This window comes from Dipodomys merriami, unplaced genomic scaffold, assembly GCF_024711535.1.
Source record: "Dipodomys merriami isolate MVZ:Mamm:240054 unplaced genomic scaffold, mDipMer1.0.p SCAF_6, whole genome shotgun sequence".
Lineage (NCBI taxonomy): Eukaryota > Metazoa > Chordata > Mammalia > Rodentia > Heteromyidae > Dipodomys > Dipodomys merriami.
Window position 1 is genome coordinate 33,445,348 of NW_027206179.1, and position 16,708 is coordinate 33,462,055.

The window sequence follows — 16,708 nt, forward strand, 5'->3', positions numbered from 1 at the left end:
AATCAGCTTTTAAGATATTTTCTTTTTTCTTGTCCTGAGGTAATGCAGCCTTTAGTCCAGCAGCCCATTTTACCTGTGGTGAAGCAGTCAGTCAAAGAGCGGTTGGGTCCAGTACCTTCAAGTACTATTGAACCCGCAGAAGCCCAGAGTGCTAGTTCAGATCTTCCTCAGGTAAATGAAAAAATGTCTTATTGTAAATAATAGTTTTTTCTTAGTATCTTTAATTCTAATTATGGTTTTATTTTTATTTTTTATTTTGGGGGGGGGTTGTTTTGTTTTTTGGTGCCAGTCCTGGGGCTTGAGCTTTTGTGCTAAAGGCTAATGCTCTGCCATTTGAGACACAGCTCCACTTCCAGCCTTTTACTGGTTAAGTGGAGATAAGACTAACAGACTTTCCTGCCAGGATTAGCTTTGAACCAAGATCCTCAGATCTCAGCCTCCTGAGTAGGTAGGATTACATGCATGAGCTACTGACACCCAGCTATAATTATGTTTTATATAGAAATATGGCATATACATATTTGAACCCTACCTTATAAATCTTACTTTAACTTTCATTTTTACTGTAGTTTTTGAATCTTAAATTATTTTCTTCAGTTAATACTTAGAAGAAAGATGTCCTTTTTACTTTGTGGAGGAGATAATATTTCAGCAAACTGCCTGTAGAAAGTTTAGTACACTAGTCTTATTTTTTTTCACCATCTTTTTACTTAGAATTTCATTCTAGAGATAATTATGTGGTAGAGTGAACTGGCGACTTTTGGGAAAGAAAGTCTTAAAACATCATGGTAAACCTGCTTGATAATTTTACCAGAACTTTGCTTCGCTTATTCTTGATTCTGGGATTCTCTGATCATTGTTAATTTCTTTCCACTTGTTCTACACTGAGTGACAGTTTCTGGGAGGCATTTCTGAACTCTTTCTGAAACATAGCTTTCCTTTTTTTCTCCAGATGTTTCAGATTGCTGTGTAGAATAGGATGTAGTCTCCTGCATAGTTAATAGATGCTATCTTATTAAAATGGCCTTCCTAGGTAATTCCTAAAGTGTAAGGCATTGAATTCTATAAGAAACTGAAGAAGTTAGTTGGTAAATTATTAGTAACAAAAATTATATCTAAATCATCACCAAATACAGTATAATTTAGATATAAACTAGTTTATTTTAGGAAAGAAAGACATTTGTTTTTAAGCTTGAGAAGTAGGCATATCTTTTAAAATGTGCAGACTTCCTACTTGTTAATATAGGATTCTATATGTTATGTATGATTATGTATTAGGGAAGGGACTGTAGGGACCACTTATTTTACATAATAATTTTTATTAAATTCTGTTGGATTTTTTCTGTGTACATTTTCTTACCCTTCTCCCTCTCTTATTCCTTTTCCTTCTCTTTAAAAAAAAACACACGTAAGTTCTGTGATAATCATCAGTATATGCATAGACTCAGTATATATTGATGGGATCCGAATGTTCAAAATCCCAACAGCTTATATATGTTTGGGAAAACACTGAATATGTCCGTTTTAATTTTTTTAGAATGTAACTAAGTTATCTGTGAAGGACAGGTTGGGTTTTGTATCAAAGCCATCTGTTTCAGCAACTGAAAAGGTAAGAAGAATAGCATGATGTGTTTGTCTTGGCTTTGTAAATGTTTTCAGGTGGCATCTTATTTTTTTCATAGCTCCAAAATTCTGCTTCTTAATTGTATCTGTAGCTCTTATTTCTACCTTTTGCTTTTACATTCACTGAAAAAGAAAAATGTTCCTACCTTTATTTTTTGCTTCAGCATTTTAATACCTGCCTCTGTTTCTGTGTCCTCCATTTTGTTTTTTCCTTTGCATTTATTGTCTTTAGGGACATTGCACATTATTAGTTTGGAGACTCTGGCAGCCCTCAAAGAAAGAGCCATGAACTAGGAATTTTGCCTGAGCTTGATCTCTGGTTCTCACCTTACTAACTGCATGATATTGCACTATGCTCTTAACCTTTCTGAATCTTTTAACTCATCCATAAGGTGATATTGGTAATATTTGTCTTCAGCATGGGGTTTTGTGAATATTAAATGAAATAAAAATCATTGATTTAAAAATATTCTGTAAATGGGAATGATGATATAGTGAGTTTGAAATTTATTACTAACAAATGTTTATGTAGCCTAATTATTTTTTTAGTGAAGGGTTAAGTGTGTTATTATGTTAATAGTATTTATGGTTCTGTCTCCTTTGTGTTTAGGTATGAGTGAATGCCCTGATCTTTAGTTTGATATGAGGTGTGTGAATCACAGATTATTGGAACTTATAATCAAACTGGTTGCAAGACCAGACTGTAGTGTGTTTCTAGCCCATGGCTCTTTCCATTTTGATAGGACTATAAAGAAAATTCATGTTGAAAGTAAAACAAAAACATCCACTGAGATTGCTAACCTGCTGTCATCAGTCTTTCCCTTCAATATACTGTTTCCTTTGTTTATTTTCTTAAATTAGGTGCTCACAGAAATTTGAAACTGAACCTCATTCTGTATGTACCTCAGACTCTTCTTAGACTTCTCTTGTTATTTTAGGCATAGCAGTCCTTAAGTGAATTATTTTTCATATAAATTAGAATGTCTCCTAATCCCAGCTCTGGAAGTGATTTTCTAAGAAGTATAAATGTATAAGCCTGAGAGCCCTGCACTTGTTTTCTGTTTTTTCTATCCCGCCTTCAGTGGGTAATGTTAATTTGTTCTTTTAAACTTGGAGTTTCTTAGAGAAATTACTTTGTATATTCATATCTTTATAGACACCTTAGTTGTGATTCTTTTACTTTTGCTCTCATCTTTGTATGTTGGGGAGTATTTTCTACTTATTATTCCTTTTACTGCCTTACTTTTCTATTTTGAGGGTGGCAAGTTTCATAGAGTGCATATGTCTCTGTCTAATAGAGTTAAAAATTTCCTCTGTCATCTCCCAGGAAACCCCACTACATTTCTCCATGAGATATCTCACTTCCTCTGAATTTTTGTGTGGCTTAGTCTATTTTACTACATTTAATAATATTAAATACTAACTTTGCTTAGGTTTATTAGTTTTATTGACAAGTAATGAGAATAAAAGCAGGATAAGATCTACTCTGTTTAACATACCATTGAGCAATTTTAAAGATATCTCCATACACATTTTGTTTGGGATCTTTTTTTTTGTGGGGGAGGGGTGTCTGGTCGTGGGGCCTGAACTCTGGGCTTGGGCGCTGTCCCTCAGCTCTTCAGCTCAAGGCTAATGTTCTACCACTTGAGCCACAGCGCTACTTCCATTTTTTTTCTTTTTGCTTATGTAGTGCTGAGGAATCAAATCCAGGGCCTCATGCATACAAGGCAAGCGCTCTACCACTGAGCCACCTTCTCAGCCCCTGGGATCTCTTTATATCAAGATTTGGACTCTGAAATTTGAAATCTGTACTAAATACTGCTTTTGCAAAATTTCCAGACTGTATTTTGAAACTGTTTTCATATTCTTAAAAGTCTTTTGTTTAGCTTTAAAATAAAATGCACACTAATTTGAAATTGCTAATATGTACTAATATATATTATACTGATACAATAATTACTGAATTTTGTGAAAAGTCACTAATGGTAGCAGAGTATTTGTAGAAAAAAAATCACTTGATAATCTCGAAAGGAAAACAGCTATTTATAAGCTTGTAACTTTTAGTCGTCTTCAGAAAACATATTCATAGAATATTATTTTATATTTTCTTGTTCTTAAGTTGTTTCTCTTCATAATGAGTTTTGGTGCTGAAACTTTAAAGGAATTCTTGCACTTGGTAGGCAGATGTTCTTCCACTTGAGCTACACCCAGCCTTTTTCTTTTTCTTTTTTTTGGGTCCGGTCGTGGGCCTGAACTCTGGGCCTGGGCGCTGTCCCTCAGCTCTTCAGCTCAAGGCTAGCACTGTACCACTTGAGCCACAGTGCTACTTCTGGCTTTTTTTCCCCCCTGCTTATGTGGTGCTGAGGAGTCGAACTCAGGGCCTCATGCATGCAAAACAAGCATTCTACCATTGAGCAACCTTCCCAGTCCCTACACCCAGCCTTTTTTACATTAGTTACTTTTCAATCAGGCTCTTGCATATTTGTCCATGGATATCTGGCTTTGGTCTACAATCCTCTTTCTGCCTCTGTCTCTAGAATGGTTAGGATTACAGGTACATGCTACCATGTCTGGCTTATTTATTAATCTGTAGTCTCTTAACTTTTTTCCTGGAGCTTGTTGCAAACTGATTCTCTTCATCTCTGCCTCCAAAGTAGATGGGGCTAGTGTGCCACAACATTCAGCCTGTTGTTTGGTTTTGGTTTTTTTTTTTTTTTTTGGATCCGGTCGTGGGGCCTGAACTCTTGGCCTGGGCGCTGTCCCTCAGCTCTTCACCTCAAGGCTAGCGCTCTACCACTTGAGCCATAGCACCACTTCCAGCTTTTTTATTTTCTGCTTATGTGGTGCTGAGGAATCGAACCCAGGGCCTCAGGCATGCAAGGCAAGCGCTCTACCACTGAGCCACCTTCCCAGCCCCTGGTTTTGTTTTTTAGAGACAAATAATATTTTGCTAAAACTCTAAATTCCAAGAAGGTTGATCGAATAACTAATTATTTCCTGTATGTCTACCATATCAATTTCGAATACTAAAGTTATGATAGAAAGTTAGGCACTAGTGGCTCATGTTCATAATCTTAGCTAGGAGAACAAGATGATTGTGGTTTAAGGGCACCCAACAGCAAAATTTGAAAGACCATTTTTCAGCCCCTTGCTAGCCACAGAAATACACACCTCTGTCATCCCAAACTACATAGGAGCTAAGAATGGGAGGATTGCAGCTCCAGGGCAGGAGGGGCAGATAAGTCCATGAAACTATTTTTACAGAGGGGCACTCAACTGTTATCTCAGCAATTCTGGGAAGTCTAAAGGTAGATCTGGCTTAGGTGTATACTTGGGCAGGAAATGAGACCCTATCCTAAAAATAACCAATCACAAACAGGGCTAGAGGTGTCAGCCTATAAAGCACAAGGTCTTGAGTTCAAATATTTTCTTTCCTACTATTGATTTTAATTTTTTAATGTATTGCCCTCTGTCATAATTGTCATATGGATTTTATTATGAGAAAATAGAATTTGTTAAGAAGATTTGAGGAACTTTCTGGGAACTAAGTTATTATAGCAATAAATTTGTTAAGATATTTCTATCTAGAGTCATTAATCCTTTTGTTTTAATTCCTTTGTTCCACTCATGTGGAAACTAAAAACAGTGACATGATAGAAGCAGAATAAAATGGTACTTAGGGTAAATAGGAAGTTAGAGAGACTTTGTTAAAGTATATAAAATTTTACTTAAATAGAAGGAATAAGTTCAAAAGATGGACAACACAATGAGTATTTTTAATAAGGATTTATTATATACTTAAAAACTTCTGTGAGTGATTTTGAGTGTTTATACTGTAAAGATACAAAGGAATGCAAATATTAGCTAAATTTAGCCAGCCATGGGCATATATTATGCATAATAAATGTACATGACTTTGATTAATAATAGTAAAAAAGTATATTACTTTTTATTACATAATAATATATATGACTTGTTAACGAATAAAAAAGTCAGAGTTAATGAAAGGTGTGATCAACTAAGTGCATCTTAAAATACTAAATCCTATTTTCACCAGAATTTTTGGTTAAGCAAGCTTGGAATAGAATACACCTCTTGTTTAAATAGTATATCATAAACAGTCATATTTCCTGAGTAGGTGATTGTTCACTTAACATAAGAACTTAGCAGAAACTAATCATATTAATAAGCTTTCTATATTTGACTCTCCAGATACTTTTTTATTGCCTAGGAAAATTTACAAAAAAATAAATTTACAATTACTTAATAAAAATTTAGAGGCACTTTTGGCTGTGACTGCATTTGCATGTTTTTTTTTGTTTTTTGTTTTTTTTGGTAGTGGGGCTTGAATTCAGTTCAGGGCTTGGGCACTATCCCTATGCTCTTAAGCTCAAGGCGAACGCTCTACCACTTGAGCCACAGCACCAATTCAGGTTTTCTGGTGGTAAATTGGAGACAGAGTCTCACGGACTTTTCTGCCTGGGATGGCTTTGAACTGTGATCCTCAGATCTCAGCCTCCTCAGTAGCTAGGATTACAGGTGTGAGCCGACGCCCAGCTTCCATGTTTAATTCCAGTCTGGACACTTAAGTATTTAAAAGTGAAGCTTAGATAACTTAATTTGATCTTTAGTAGTACTTAATTTTTTTTTTTTTTTTTGTCGGTCATGGGGCTTGAACTTTGGGCTTGGGCGCTGTCCCTCAGCTCTTCAGCTCAAGGTGAGCACTCTACCACTTGAACTACAGCACCACTTAGTACTTAATTTTTAAGAGTATTGTTTTTTCTTCTGTTCTTATCCATGGTGGGAAAAGGCCCTGTTTTTTCTTTATATTAATAATAGTTTAGCTGGTTATATTTCACACAGGAAATAGAGGTGCTAGACAAAGGGGATTGATTTTTGACTTGCCAAGAGGTAATAATGATAGATATTTTATTAACACAGTTCATAACTTTTCAGTTTATCTTCTGAGTTAAACGCACTTTTTAAAAAAAAACTAAAACCTGATAAGGATATTAAAGTTTACCACAACTCAGGCATGAATGTCTTAAATTCCAGTGAAATGAAGCATATTTGATGAAATTTGTTACTTGGTTACATTAAATAATCTGCAAAACTGGGCACAGTGTCTCAGACTTATAATTCTAGCTGCTTAGGAATCAGATACGGGGCCATTGCAATTTTAGCCTGGGCAAAACTTTACAAGACTCCATCTTAACCAGTGGTTGAGCATGGTGGTCTCTTATTCTAGCTGCTGGGGAAGGACAGCTGCTAAGGTAAGCACAGTTGCTGAATGCAGTGGTGCATGCTTGTCAGCTTTAGCACATGGGGAAGCAGTAGGAGAGAGGATCTTAGCCCAGACCTGCCTGGACATAAAGTAGAACCCTACTTTGAAAATAAGAAATGCAGAAAAGCCTGCAGGTGTATCTCAAAGAGGTAGAGTATCTGCCTAGTAAGCATGAGTCCCTGGAATTCAGTCCTCAGTCTTGCTCCCCTCCACTCCCCCTTTACCCCCAGGAAAAAAAAATCCGCATACAAAAGTAGAAATAGAAACTTATTACTTTGCTAGGGATTATCTGCAATGTCTGATCCACTAATAATAAATTTACTGTTGAGATGCTGAGATACTGAATACCTTGCTTCTGCCAAGATAAGAAATGAGAAAAGATGTCCACCATCATCATATTTTTCCAGTTTTGTACTCTAGGGTCTAACCAGTAAAATAAGAAAATAAATCACATAAAGATTAGAAAGAAAGAAACCAGAAGGGCATAATGGATCACTTGGGAACCTGAGAGAAGATTGTCAGTTTGATACTAGTCTGGGCTATTTAGTGAGACTATGACCAAAAGGATAAAAATGCAATGAAAGAGAAAACATTACTCTTTATTCATAGATGATAACAATTTTCTATATAAAAAATTCCAAAGAATTGATAAACAGTTGAAATTTCTAGATGCAAACACAGTTAGGTCGCTAGAAGTCAGTTGTAAAAATTACAGTCCATACAGAAACCCACTTAAAAGCAGAAAAGGCTACTTTTGTAGAAAAGCTATTGCTGCTAATGTTTTGATAGTTTGCTTAGGAATTGTAGCATCTTCTGTTGAATCTATTGCTCCCTTCCCTGGTTTCATTTTTAATAAAATGTAGTGTCTCTTGGTTTTTGGTTTTTGGTTTCTTTTTTTCACTTATTTATTTATATTATTTATTTTTTTATTGTGAAAATACTGTACAGAGGGGTTACAATTACACAGGCAAGGTAATGAGTACATTTCTTATCAAGCATTGTTGCCTCCTCCTTTGTTTCCCCTTCCCATCTCCCCCCGCCCCCCCCCCCCCCCAAAAAAAAAAGCTGTAAAGTTTGTTTTTGTTTTCTTTCAGTGTTGGGAATCAAACCTAGGGCTATTTATTTGCTAGGAAAGCACTGTACCTGAGCAATATCCCCAATCCTATGTGTGTGTATGTCATTGGACTTGAACTTAGGGCACTGTTCCTGAGCTCTTTTGCTCAAGGGTAGTGCTCTACCACTTTGAGCCACAGCTCTACTTCCTGTTTTTAGGTGGTTGATTAGAGATAGAAGTCTCATGGCCTTTCCTGACTGGCTTTGAACCATGATCTTCCTGGGTATCTAGGATGATAGCTGTGAGCTACCAGTGCCTGGACGAACCCTTAGTTTCTTAAGATAAGGTCTTGACATAGTCCAGCCTGTCCTCAAACTTGTCACCTTACTTTTAAAGTGGGGGAATATAAAGAGTAATAGAATATTTTAAAGTCCTTGAGATTGAAGCTTTATGAAATACATTATTATGTGTCCTATTTTTACAGAAGGAAGTTTCTGGATGAAACAAGGGAGCTACTTTTAGAAATAAAGGAGTCTTTTCATTCTTGTCAGATAGTTTGATTCACTTTGAGCCAGCACTCTTTATAATTTGATATTAGAAATTATGGTACTTGAAAAGAAACACTTGTTCACTGAAGTTTGACAATCAGTATTTAAAAGTGTTTACTTGGGTTCTTTGTTCCCTAGGTTTCCTCACTGACTTGATTGTCTTCTTAATAAACATTTAAAAAATGGAAAATACAGTTCTGATAGTCACTAATTCCAATTTATTTGAGCATAGAAATCTTTTTGTCTATGACTTTTAATTTATTGAATTCTCATTGGTAAAACAGTACACTCATTTGTACTGTAGTCATCTTGTATTCCTCTTAGTAAGTTATTGTCTTGTTTTTTTTAATAACTTACTATCTTGTATAATCATATAGTTTGGTATTTTGTTGTGATCATAAGGTAGTATAGAGGAAATGTCTTTTCCAGAATGACTGAGAATGGTGACTGAGATTAGACTATGTTTACCCTTTTTTTTTTGGACTGTCTTGGGTCTTGAACTTGGACCCTTGCACTGCCCCTGAGGTTGTTTGCTAGAGGCTAGTAATCTACCACTTGAGCCACAGCTCCATTTTCTGGCTTTTTTGTGGGGGTTAGCTCAAGATAAGAGTCTCATAGACTTTCCTGCCCAGCCTGCCTTTGAACCACAGCCTTGAGATCTCAGGCCCCTGAATAGCTAGGATTGCAGGATTGAGCCACTGCAGTCTGGCTGTTTTGTTTACTCCATTTTTAAATGCATATAATTATTTCCTTCTTATTTAGTGATACCTGAGTATTAGTTTTTATCATTGAAGAAAAAGATCTTCACCAGTTTCAGCACATATCAAGTATTATTAAAAACCTTTACATTTTAAACATTTTGTTATATAGAATTAATACAAGTGTTCTAAGTTTTTATTTCGTTTAAAAGCTAAGACATTATTGCATACTTAGAACAATGGTAAATTGCCTAAGCTTTGCATTATACTTTAATTTTGTGATGAAAGATTAGAAAATGGTCTCCAGATTGCTACTTGTAATATATTCATTTTTCTTACTGATACTTGTCCATTTTAGTAGTTAGATTTAACCTGTTGTAAGTCACGAACTTCTTTAACACTTTAGAAGGAGTATTTTTTCATCTGGATTATTAAAGTTCACAGACATGATTTGCTTTCATGTCTTGATGTTATAATGTATGTTGATTTCCATAAAGAGATTCCCTAGCAGTTTTCTAAGAATTACAGTTCACTGGAACTTAAGAGTGCTTTGTTTTAGAAGGTAATAAGCAGCCTCTAGCAATTTATTGTTTTGAATTAATCCTTGTGTAGAAAAGGTTGTTCCACTTTAACCTATAATAGTTCCAGCTTTGTGTAGTATGATCAGTGCTTTTGAGTATCTGCTATGTAACCTGACATTTTGTAGATAATGAAGATACAGATGTGACAAGTAAAAAAAGGAATCTTTGCTTTCAAGGAAAGAATATTTGGGTTTGTACTTTAGACAAATCAAATCACAACTATTAACTTTATTGGTAAGCATATCAAGGCTCAAAAAGATGCTTGTCTTGTAGTCTGATAGTTACGTGGTTGTCAAGACTTAGGTATAGGGAGCACAAAAAGAAGAAAAACATATTTTTTCCCCAAGGCCTTACAATGTAGACATAGAGCAAGATGCGTAACTAACATATAATCAGGTTATTTTTACATGATAGCTAAAAAAAACATTTTATTGAAGGACCTAAGTAGAAGGTAGAAATGATGATGGATGTTTTGATTGTGTTAATACTGAGCTGGGTTGAAGAGAGTAAGGTCACTTCAAGCATAGAGAGCATGGCTAGTAAAGAAAGAGTTCTGCATTTTCTTTCAGAACTACAGATTAAATTTCAGAACTATCATATTAAATTACTTAAAAAAGCATTTTTATCCTGTGCCATGCTCTTGTATGTGACATTTGCTTTAGTCAATAGAGACCTTAAGAAGTTTATGTATTTAGAAACCAGGGTTTTTCTGAGTGGTATGGAAATAGCAGTAGCTTCTTTTGTTTGTTTTGTTGATGTGGCATTTATGCACTTTTTTTTCCTAAAGGTATTTGCTAATTGGAAAAAATGTTCATTTTAGGGTATATTCTTCTTTTAAATCCTTCCTTTCAAATCGTGAGGTATGATTTAGTTATGAATATATAGTGAATTTAGTTCAACATGCTGGATTTTGACAAAAGTACCTATGAAATTTCACAGGAAATAGGACTTAAGAAATTATGAATGGTTGTTACATTTTTTAAGAAATTGAATTTATTTTGGTAGGTGTTGTCTACATCTACTGGCCTAACAAAAACAGTGTATAATCCAGCTGCTTTGAAGGCTGCACAAAAAACCTTACTTGTTACCTCTCCTGCAGCTGATACTAATGAAGCACAGAAAAAAAAACAGGTAAGTATAATAAAGAACATACTACAAATGTTCATATAGAAAAGCTTGTCTTAAAGTGCTTATCACAAAATGAGACTAAAAGAAGGCATATATTGATACTCAACTTGTATCTTCTGAACTATAACTATTACTTGTTTTCTTTGGAAGGTTTCCTTTGTTGATCTTGAAAACTTGCAAACTACATTTTTGATCCTTGGTAATCATTCTCTAATGATATTTTTGATTCAGGAGGCCCTGAAACTTCAGCAGGATGTAAGGAAAAGGAAGCAAGAAATTTTAGAAAAGCACATTGAAACACAGAAGGTAAAATATTAAAATTTGATTTGGCAAAATATTTATTAGCTGTTACTTTAGTAATATTCACTCGGTACTATTTGGCCATTCCTTAAAAACAGATTTAATGTAATTGGTAATTGGTAATGATAAAGCATATACAGTTACATTTTGTCATCAGTACTGTTGTATGATAGATATAATGTAATAGGGATGAAGATTATATATTAAATGAAACTATGGTTTTTATGAAGTGAAAATGAGATAGTGTTCATTCAACTATGATGCTACTAATAATAATGAAGTGGGATTCTTTTTTCAGTATTCATAGGCACCTTCATTGTACATGGAATTCTTTAATGTTCATTGTCTGAGAACCCTCTAGTCCTTTGTTGTCTGATACTGTAGTCACATCTGTTAAGTATGTGGAATGTGCCGAGTCCAAGATGAGATATAAGTGTAAAGTACATATCACATTTCAAAAACATGATATAAAGGGAGAAAAAGTGAAAATTTTATTGGATGTAATATTTTGGATGCATTATGTTGAATAAATGATAGAATTTCTTTTATGGCAATATTGCTCTGCTTTATGACCTTTAATCGGAGTGATATGTTGATTATGTCTACATTTGGCTAGTGAACACCTATAATCTCAGCACTTGGGTGCTAAAAGCAGTTGGGTTGAAAAGTTAGGCCAGTTTTGTCTGGTGGAACAAATGTTTATTCCAGTTAGTTTGCATATACTTAATAAGGAGAAATTACAGTGCTTTACATCAGAATAGAAGCTATTTTATTTCAGGAAACCTGTAAAACTGTATGGTTTCTTCAGTTCCCTATTAATTCAATTATCATCTTTTTTCCTGTTTATACTGGAATATTCTCAGGCTAACCAATTACTATTCCCTATGACAAAGAAAGTAACCATTCATTTCCAATACCTTGTTATATGAAAGGAGCCTAAAACTTTAGTCCTGTTTGGTTGCAACTTCATTAGAGGAAAATATTTGAGGCATGAGTAATACCAGAAAATGCATTGAAAAGCAAAAATTTTGATACTTCAAACAGAAAACTTTTCAGGGATTGAGTTTAACATCTTCTATCTTAGTTTAAGCCTTCCCTATCAGTTCATTTTTTTAAGGAACTTTACTAGTATTTGGCTATCTTGGAGCCACATTAGTGAAGTATATGTAAGAAGATTATAGTCCAATTCTAGGCTCGTAAAAATGTGAGACCCTATCTGAAAAACAACTAAAAACCCTAGCTTAGCCAGTGTGAGGCCCTGAGTTCAAACCCCAATGTCCATGTGTGACTAACGTACTACCACCAAATCTGGTATTAGCTATCCTTGTATACTTATTGGTTTTTGGTTTTATTTTGAATATATAAACTAAAAATAGTATTACCTGCATACTTATTTTCTTGTTTTTGCTTTGTTAATAATAATGGAAGTGTCTTAACTTTTTTTTAAAAATTTGACAGATGTTAATTTCAAAACTAGAAAAAAACAAAGCAATGAAATCTGAAGATAAAGCAGAAATCATGAAAACTTTAGAAGTTTTGACTAAAAATATTACCAAGTTGAAAGATGAAGTTAAATCTACTTCTCCTGGACGCTGTCTCCCCAAAAGTATAAAAACTAAGACTCAGGTACTTTCATTTGTGTTGTTATTCATGGAACTACTATTAAAGAATATTAAGCACTAATTTCAAGGTTCAGTTTTACAGTTAGGTTATTTTCCTTTTTTCAAAAATCTGACCATTTTAATTCTACTTTGAAGCTACAGTTGGCAAGTCAATAATAGGAAAATAATTATGGCTACCATAAGGATGTTTTGATTTAGGTACTTTATTTGACCAAGAAATATGAGCTTTTTATTGTACCAGTTTGTGATATAAAAGCTTAATGACAATAAAATTCTAGAGTATCACTATACGGAATTGTTAGATTAGAAATGGTTAAATGTATTTGAGATAGTAGCAAACCAAAATAATACAGTATGTTATACAATATTTATATTGATGTGTGTGTGTGTGTGTGTGTGTGTGTGTGTATATATATATATATATATATGAGACGTCATTGTATTCCAATATCACATGGTTTCTCTTTTTTTCCTATTCCATATTATATGTATTTCCATAAGGATAGCTTGTTCCTATAATATCAAATCTTCATTGAACAGACATATAATACATTCAAAATAATATCAAAATTGGTATAAAAATAATAGCTACTTCTCACAGCTAAATATAAAAATATACTTTTTTTTATTTTTACAAATTCAATATATTCTACTAAATGAGTATAATCAGAACTTTATGGAGTCTGGTTGGGTTCCCCCCCCCCCCCCCCCCCATGATATGCTATGGTTTTAACTTTACAAAATTATTTCTGCTGCTTTTTGTATTCAGATTTGAATCCTTTCCCTTTAGCCCAAGTTCTTGTTGATTTGCTTAATTTTTTAATAACTAAAACATTTACACATTTCAAAGCCAAATGATATAGTAAGGGGTACTTAGAAGGTCTCTCTTGAGATTTTATTTAGTCCCTGACACTATTCCTTCTTGAGTCTCTTAGGCAATAAGCACCATTAAGCTCTGGTCAACTGGTCGTGTGTGTGTGTGTGTGTGTGTGTGTGTGTGTGTATGTGTTTATATATGTTACTGTGTATATACACTTAAGACACATACAGGTATGTATTCTACACATAAATACATCTATATATTGTTAGCAGGTTGGGTTTTTGGTTTTCTTTCTACAGTTGTCTTTTGAAATTACTATTTCTGTCTGTAGACATACCTGCTCTACAGAAAATGTATTATAGTGAAATCAGTGCAAGATGCAACAAGTTAAACTCTTGAAATATCAGAGTTAGTTGATAGTTAGACTAGCGTAATAGTTTTGGAGATAGGGAAGAAATGTGACCAGGTAAAATGACACGTGTATATTATCAGCTCTTGGGAAGCTGAGGCAGATTCATGAACTAAAGGCCATCTTGACCTACACAGGAAGATTTGTGACCCCCCACCCCCCACCCCCAAAAAAAAGGCTGGGAAGGGGAATGTATGGAAAGAGAGAATGTCATTGTTCCTTGTAAATTTTTTAAATATAAATTCAAGATATTAATTACTACATGAAATATAACTTTTTGTTTTAAGATGCAGAAAGAATTACTTGACACAGAACTGGATTTATATAAGAAGATGCAGGCTGGAGAAGAAGTCACTGAACTTAGAAGAAAATATACAGAATTACAGCTGGAAGTATGTTCCATCCAAGCAACACAGTATTTTTACAAGAACCAGATGTAGTTATAGTTGCTAACTTAGAAATGTATAGTCTTTGTTCTCATCAGCAGTTGTTGACTGCCATACTCAAAGGAGGTTTAGGATTGTGGAAAGAAGTTAAAAGAAGTTTTAGAACCACAAGAGAAAATACTAATGAGAAAAGACAGTAGCTCTACCTATATATTCAGGTGTCTTCATTTCTAGCGAATTTTATTTTTGTTTTAACATGTTTTTGATATCTCTCTCTCCTTAAGACTAAAAAAAACATTCTTATGGAGATAGCCTTTGCATATACAGTCCTATTATTTCGAGTTACTATAAAGATCACTTTCAGTTGTAGACTTACATTGAAAAACCTGCTTACCCTAGTTTTGCCTATAGATGGTGCTGTCGATATTTTTAACAAGAAAATGAACTACCTTCATATAAGGTTATTTATATGAGAAACTTGAAGCAAAGTTGTTTTCTAAGACATAAACATTTTTAGTATTTAGCTAAAATGATTAAAAATTTGTATTTCATTGTAAAACATGAAGACCTAGTATTATAAATAAAATAGGTACATGTCCATATTTATCATTGTTATAACAATTTAATTTTTTTGTTTTAGATTGTGTTGCTTAATCTGAGTATTTTTTTCAAAGTTTTTATTATAATATGATAAATATATTTTTTTTCCCCTGCAATGCAGTACATCAATTGAGTATGCCATTCAGGTATTAAATTTCATGGCTAAGTGGGACTACCTTATCTACTCTGAGATTTGGGAGATTATAAGATGTTGTCTTAAACTTGAATATATTTGGATTCTCTAGAACTTAATCTGATTACACATGTGTCCTATCCAGAAAATAAATTTTAAAATAAGAATAAGATTTCTTTTATGTTAATACAGAAATTACGTTATTCTGGAGATTCCATGCTAGTGTTGGTAGCATGAAAAACAGTATTTTCAAAATTCTGGCCTATAATTTTAGTAAATAATAGTATTATCAGAATTCTTTATCCGTCCATGTTTTTCTTTTTTAATAAGTGAAATAAATACAATAATATTTTCTTTCTCTTTTTTAACAGAAAAACTTGTTTCCATTTCCTGGCATTCATTTAGATAAACACTATTTTAAATGTTCAGAGGCACAGAGGCATGGTGCCTTTGGATTCTTCCCCTAAAAGTATTCTCCTTTAGTCTTACTGTGTGTGAATGCCTAGAATCCTGTATAATTTATCATGTCCCAGTGGATTGTAGGTCTAGCTTCCACATGTGAGAGAAAATATGCACTATTTGTCACTCTGAGCCTAGCTGGCTTCACTAAACATGATTTGTTCTAGGTCCATTTTCCCACTTTTATTATGAATTCATTTTGTTTTGCAGTCAATACTAATATATGAAATACTACAATATCTCCATAGTGTGCTTACTTACTGTAGTAATGAATTCCATTAGATGTTAGTAGAAATTAGTGAACAAAGATTGTATGGTCAAATACATTTGGAAAAGTTAGGCCAAGCACAATTTTGACTGTAGGGTTTTTTTTGGAGGATTTAATTTGTGAGCCTCCTAAGTTATATATTAAACATTCAGGATTGCTTAAACGCTGTAATTTTAGACATTAATATTCTCCAATATACCTTTGTATATCCAGTCATTAACTTTTGGCCTTTTAAATGATTTGTTAACTACTTATTTTTTATATTGACCAATGAAAACTTGTATGTGAGTACAGCATGATGTTCTGAAATATGTTTACATTGTGAAGCAGTTAAATCAAATTAATCTATCTTTTCACCTATTTTGTAGAGAAAATAGAATATGTAAAACTTCTTTGAATAATTTCCTAGTACTGTCAAGAATGGTCATTTTAAGTTCTAATGTCCAGAACTTACCATCCTGTCTGAGTGTTTGTGTCCTTGAACTCAGCATCTTCCCATTCTTATTGGCACAACTCTTTGTTTCTGCTGGTCCTGAAGTTTAAATTTAGGGACTGACCTTCTTTTGCTCAAGGCTAGTGGTTTACCACTTGAGCCACAGCTCCACTTTCATCTTTTTTTGGTGCTTATCGGAGATAAGAGTCTCATGTACTTTCCTGTCTAGCCTGGCTTTGAACTGGGGTCCTCAGCTCTCAGCCTCTTGAGTTACTAGGATCACAGATTTCACATATAAGTGAAATAATGCAGTGTTTGTCTTTCTGTCCCTGTATTACATTTTACTTAGCATTCTAATTTTT

General features: G+C 33.9%; 1 protein-coding gene across 9 annotated transcripts in view; it reads left to right on the forward strand.

Moving 5' to 3' along the window:
• Positions 1-16,708, forward strand: part of Rbm26 (RNA binding motif protein 26) — a 73,280-nt gene that overhangs the window by 33,729 nt on the left and 22,843 nt on the right. For 6 of the 9 annotated variants that reach the window (XM_070002769.1, XM_070002765.1, XM_070002761.1 and 3 more), the window contains exons 13-18: positions 40-171; positions 1,538-1,609; positions 10,794-10,919; positions 11,148-11,222; positions 12,675-12,842; positions 14,355-14,459. In XM_070002769.1, coding sequence (XP_069858870.1) covers positions 40-171; positions 1,538-1,609; positions 10,794-10,919; positions 11,148-11,222; positions 12,675-12,842; positions 14,355-14,459 — 678 coding nt within the window. The remainder of the gene's footprint in view (positions 1-39; positions 172-1,537; positions 1,610-10,793; positions 10,920-11,147; positions 11,223-12,674; positions 12,843-14,354; positions 14,460-16,708) is intronic. The other 3 variants (XM_070002766.1, XM_070002767.1, XM_070002768.1) reach the window with 1 other exon arrangement.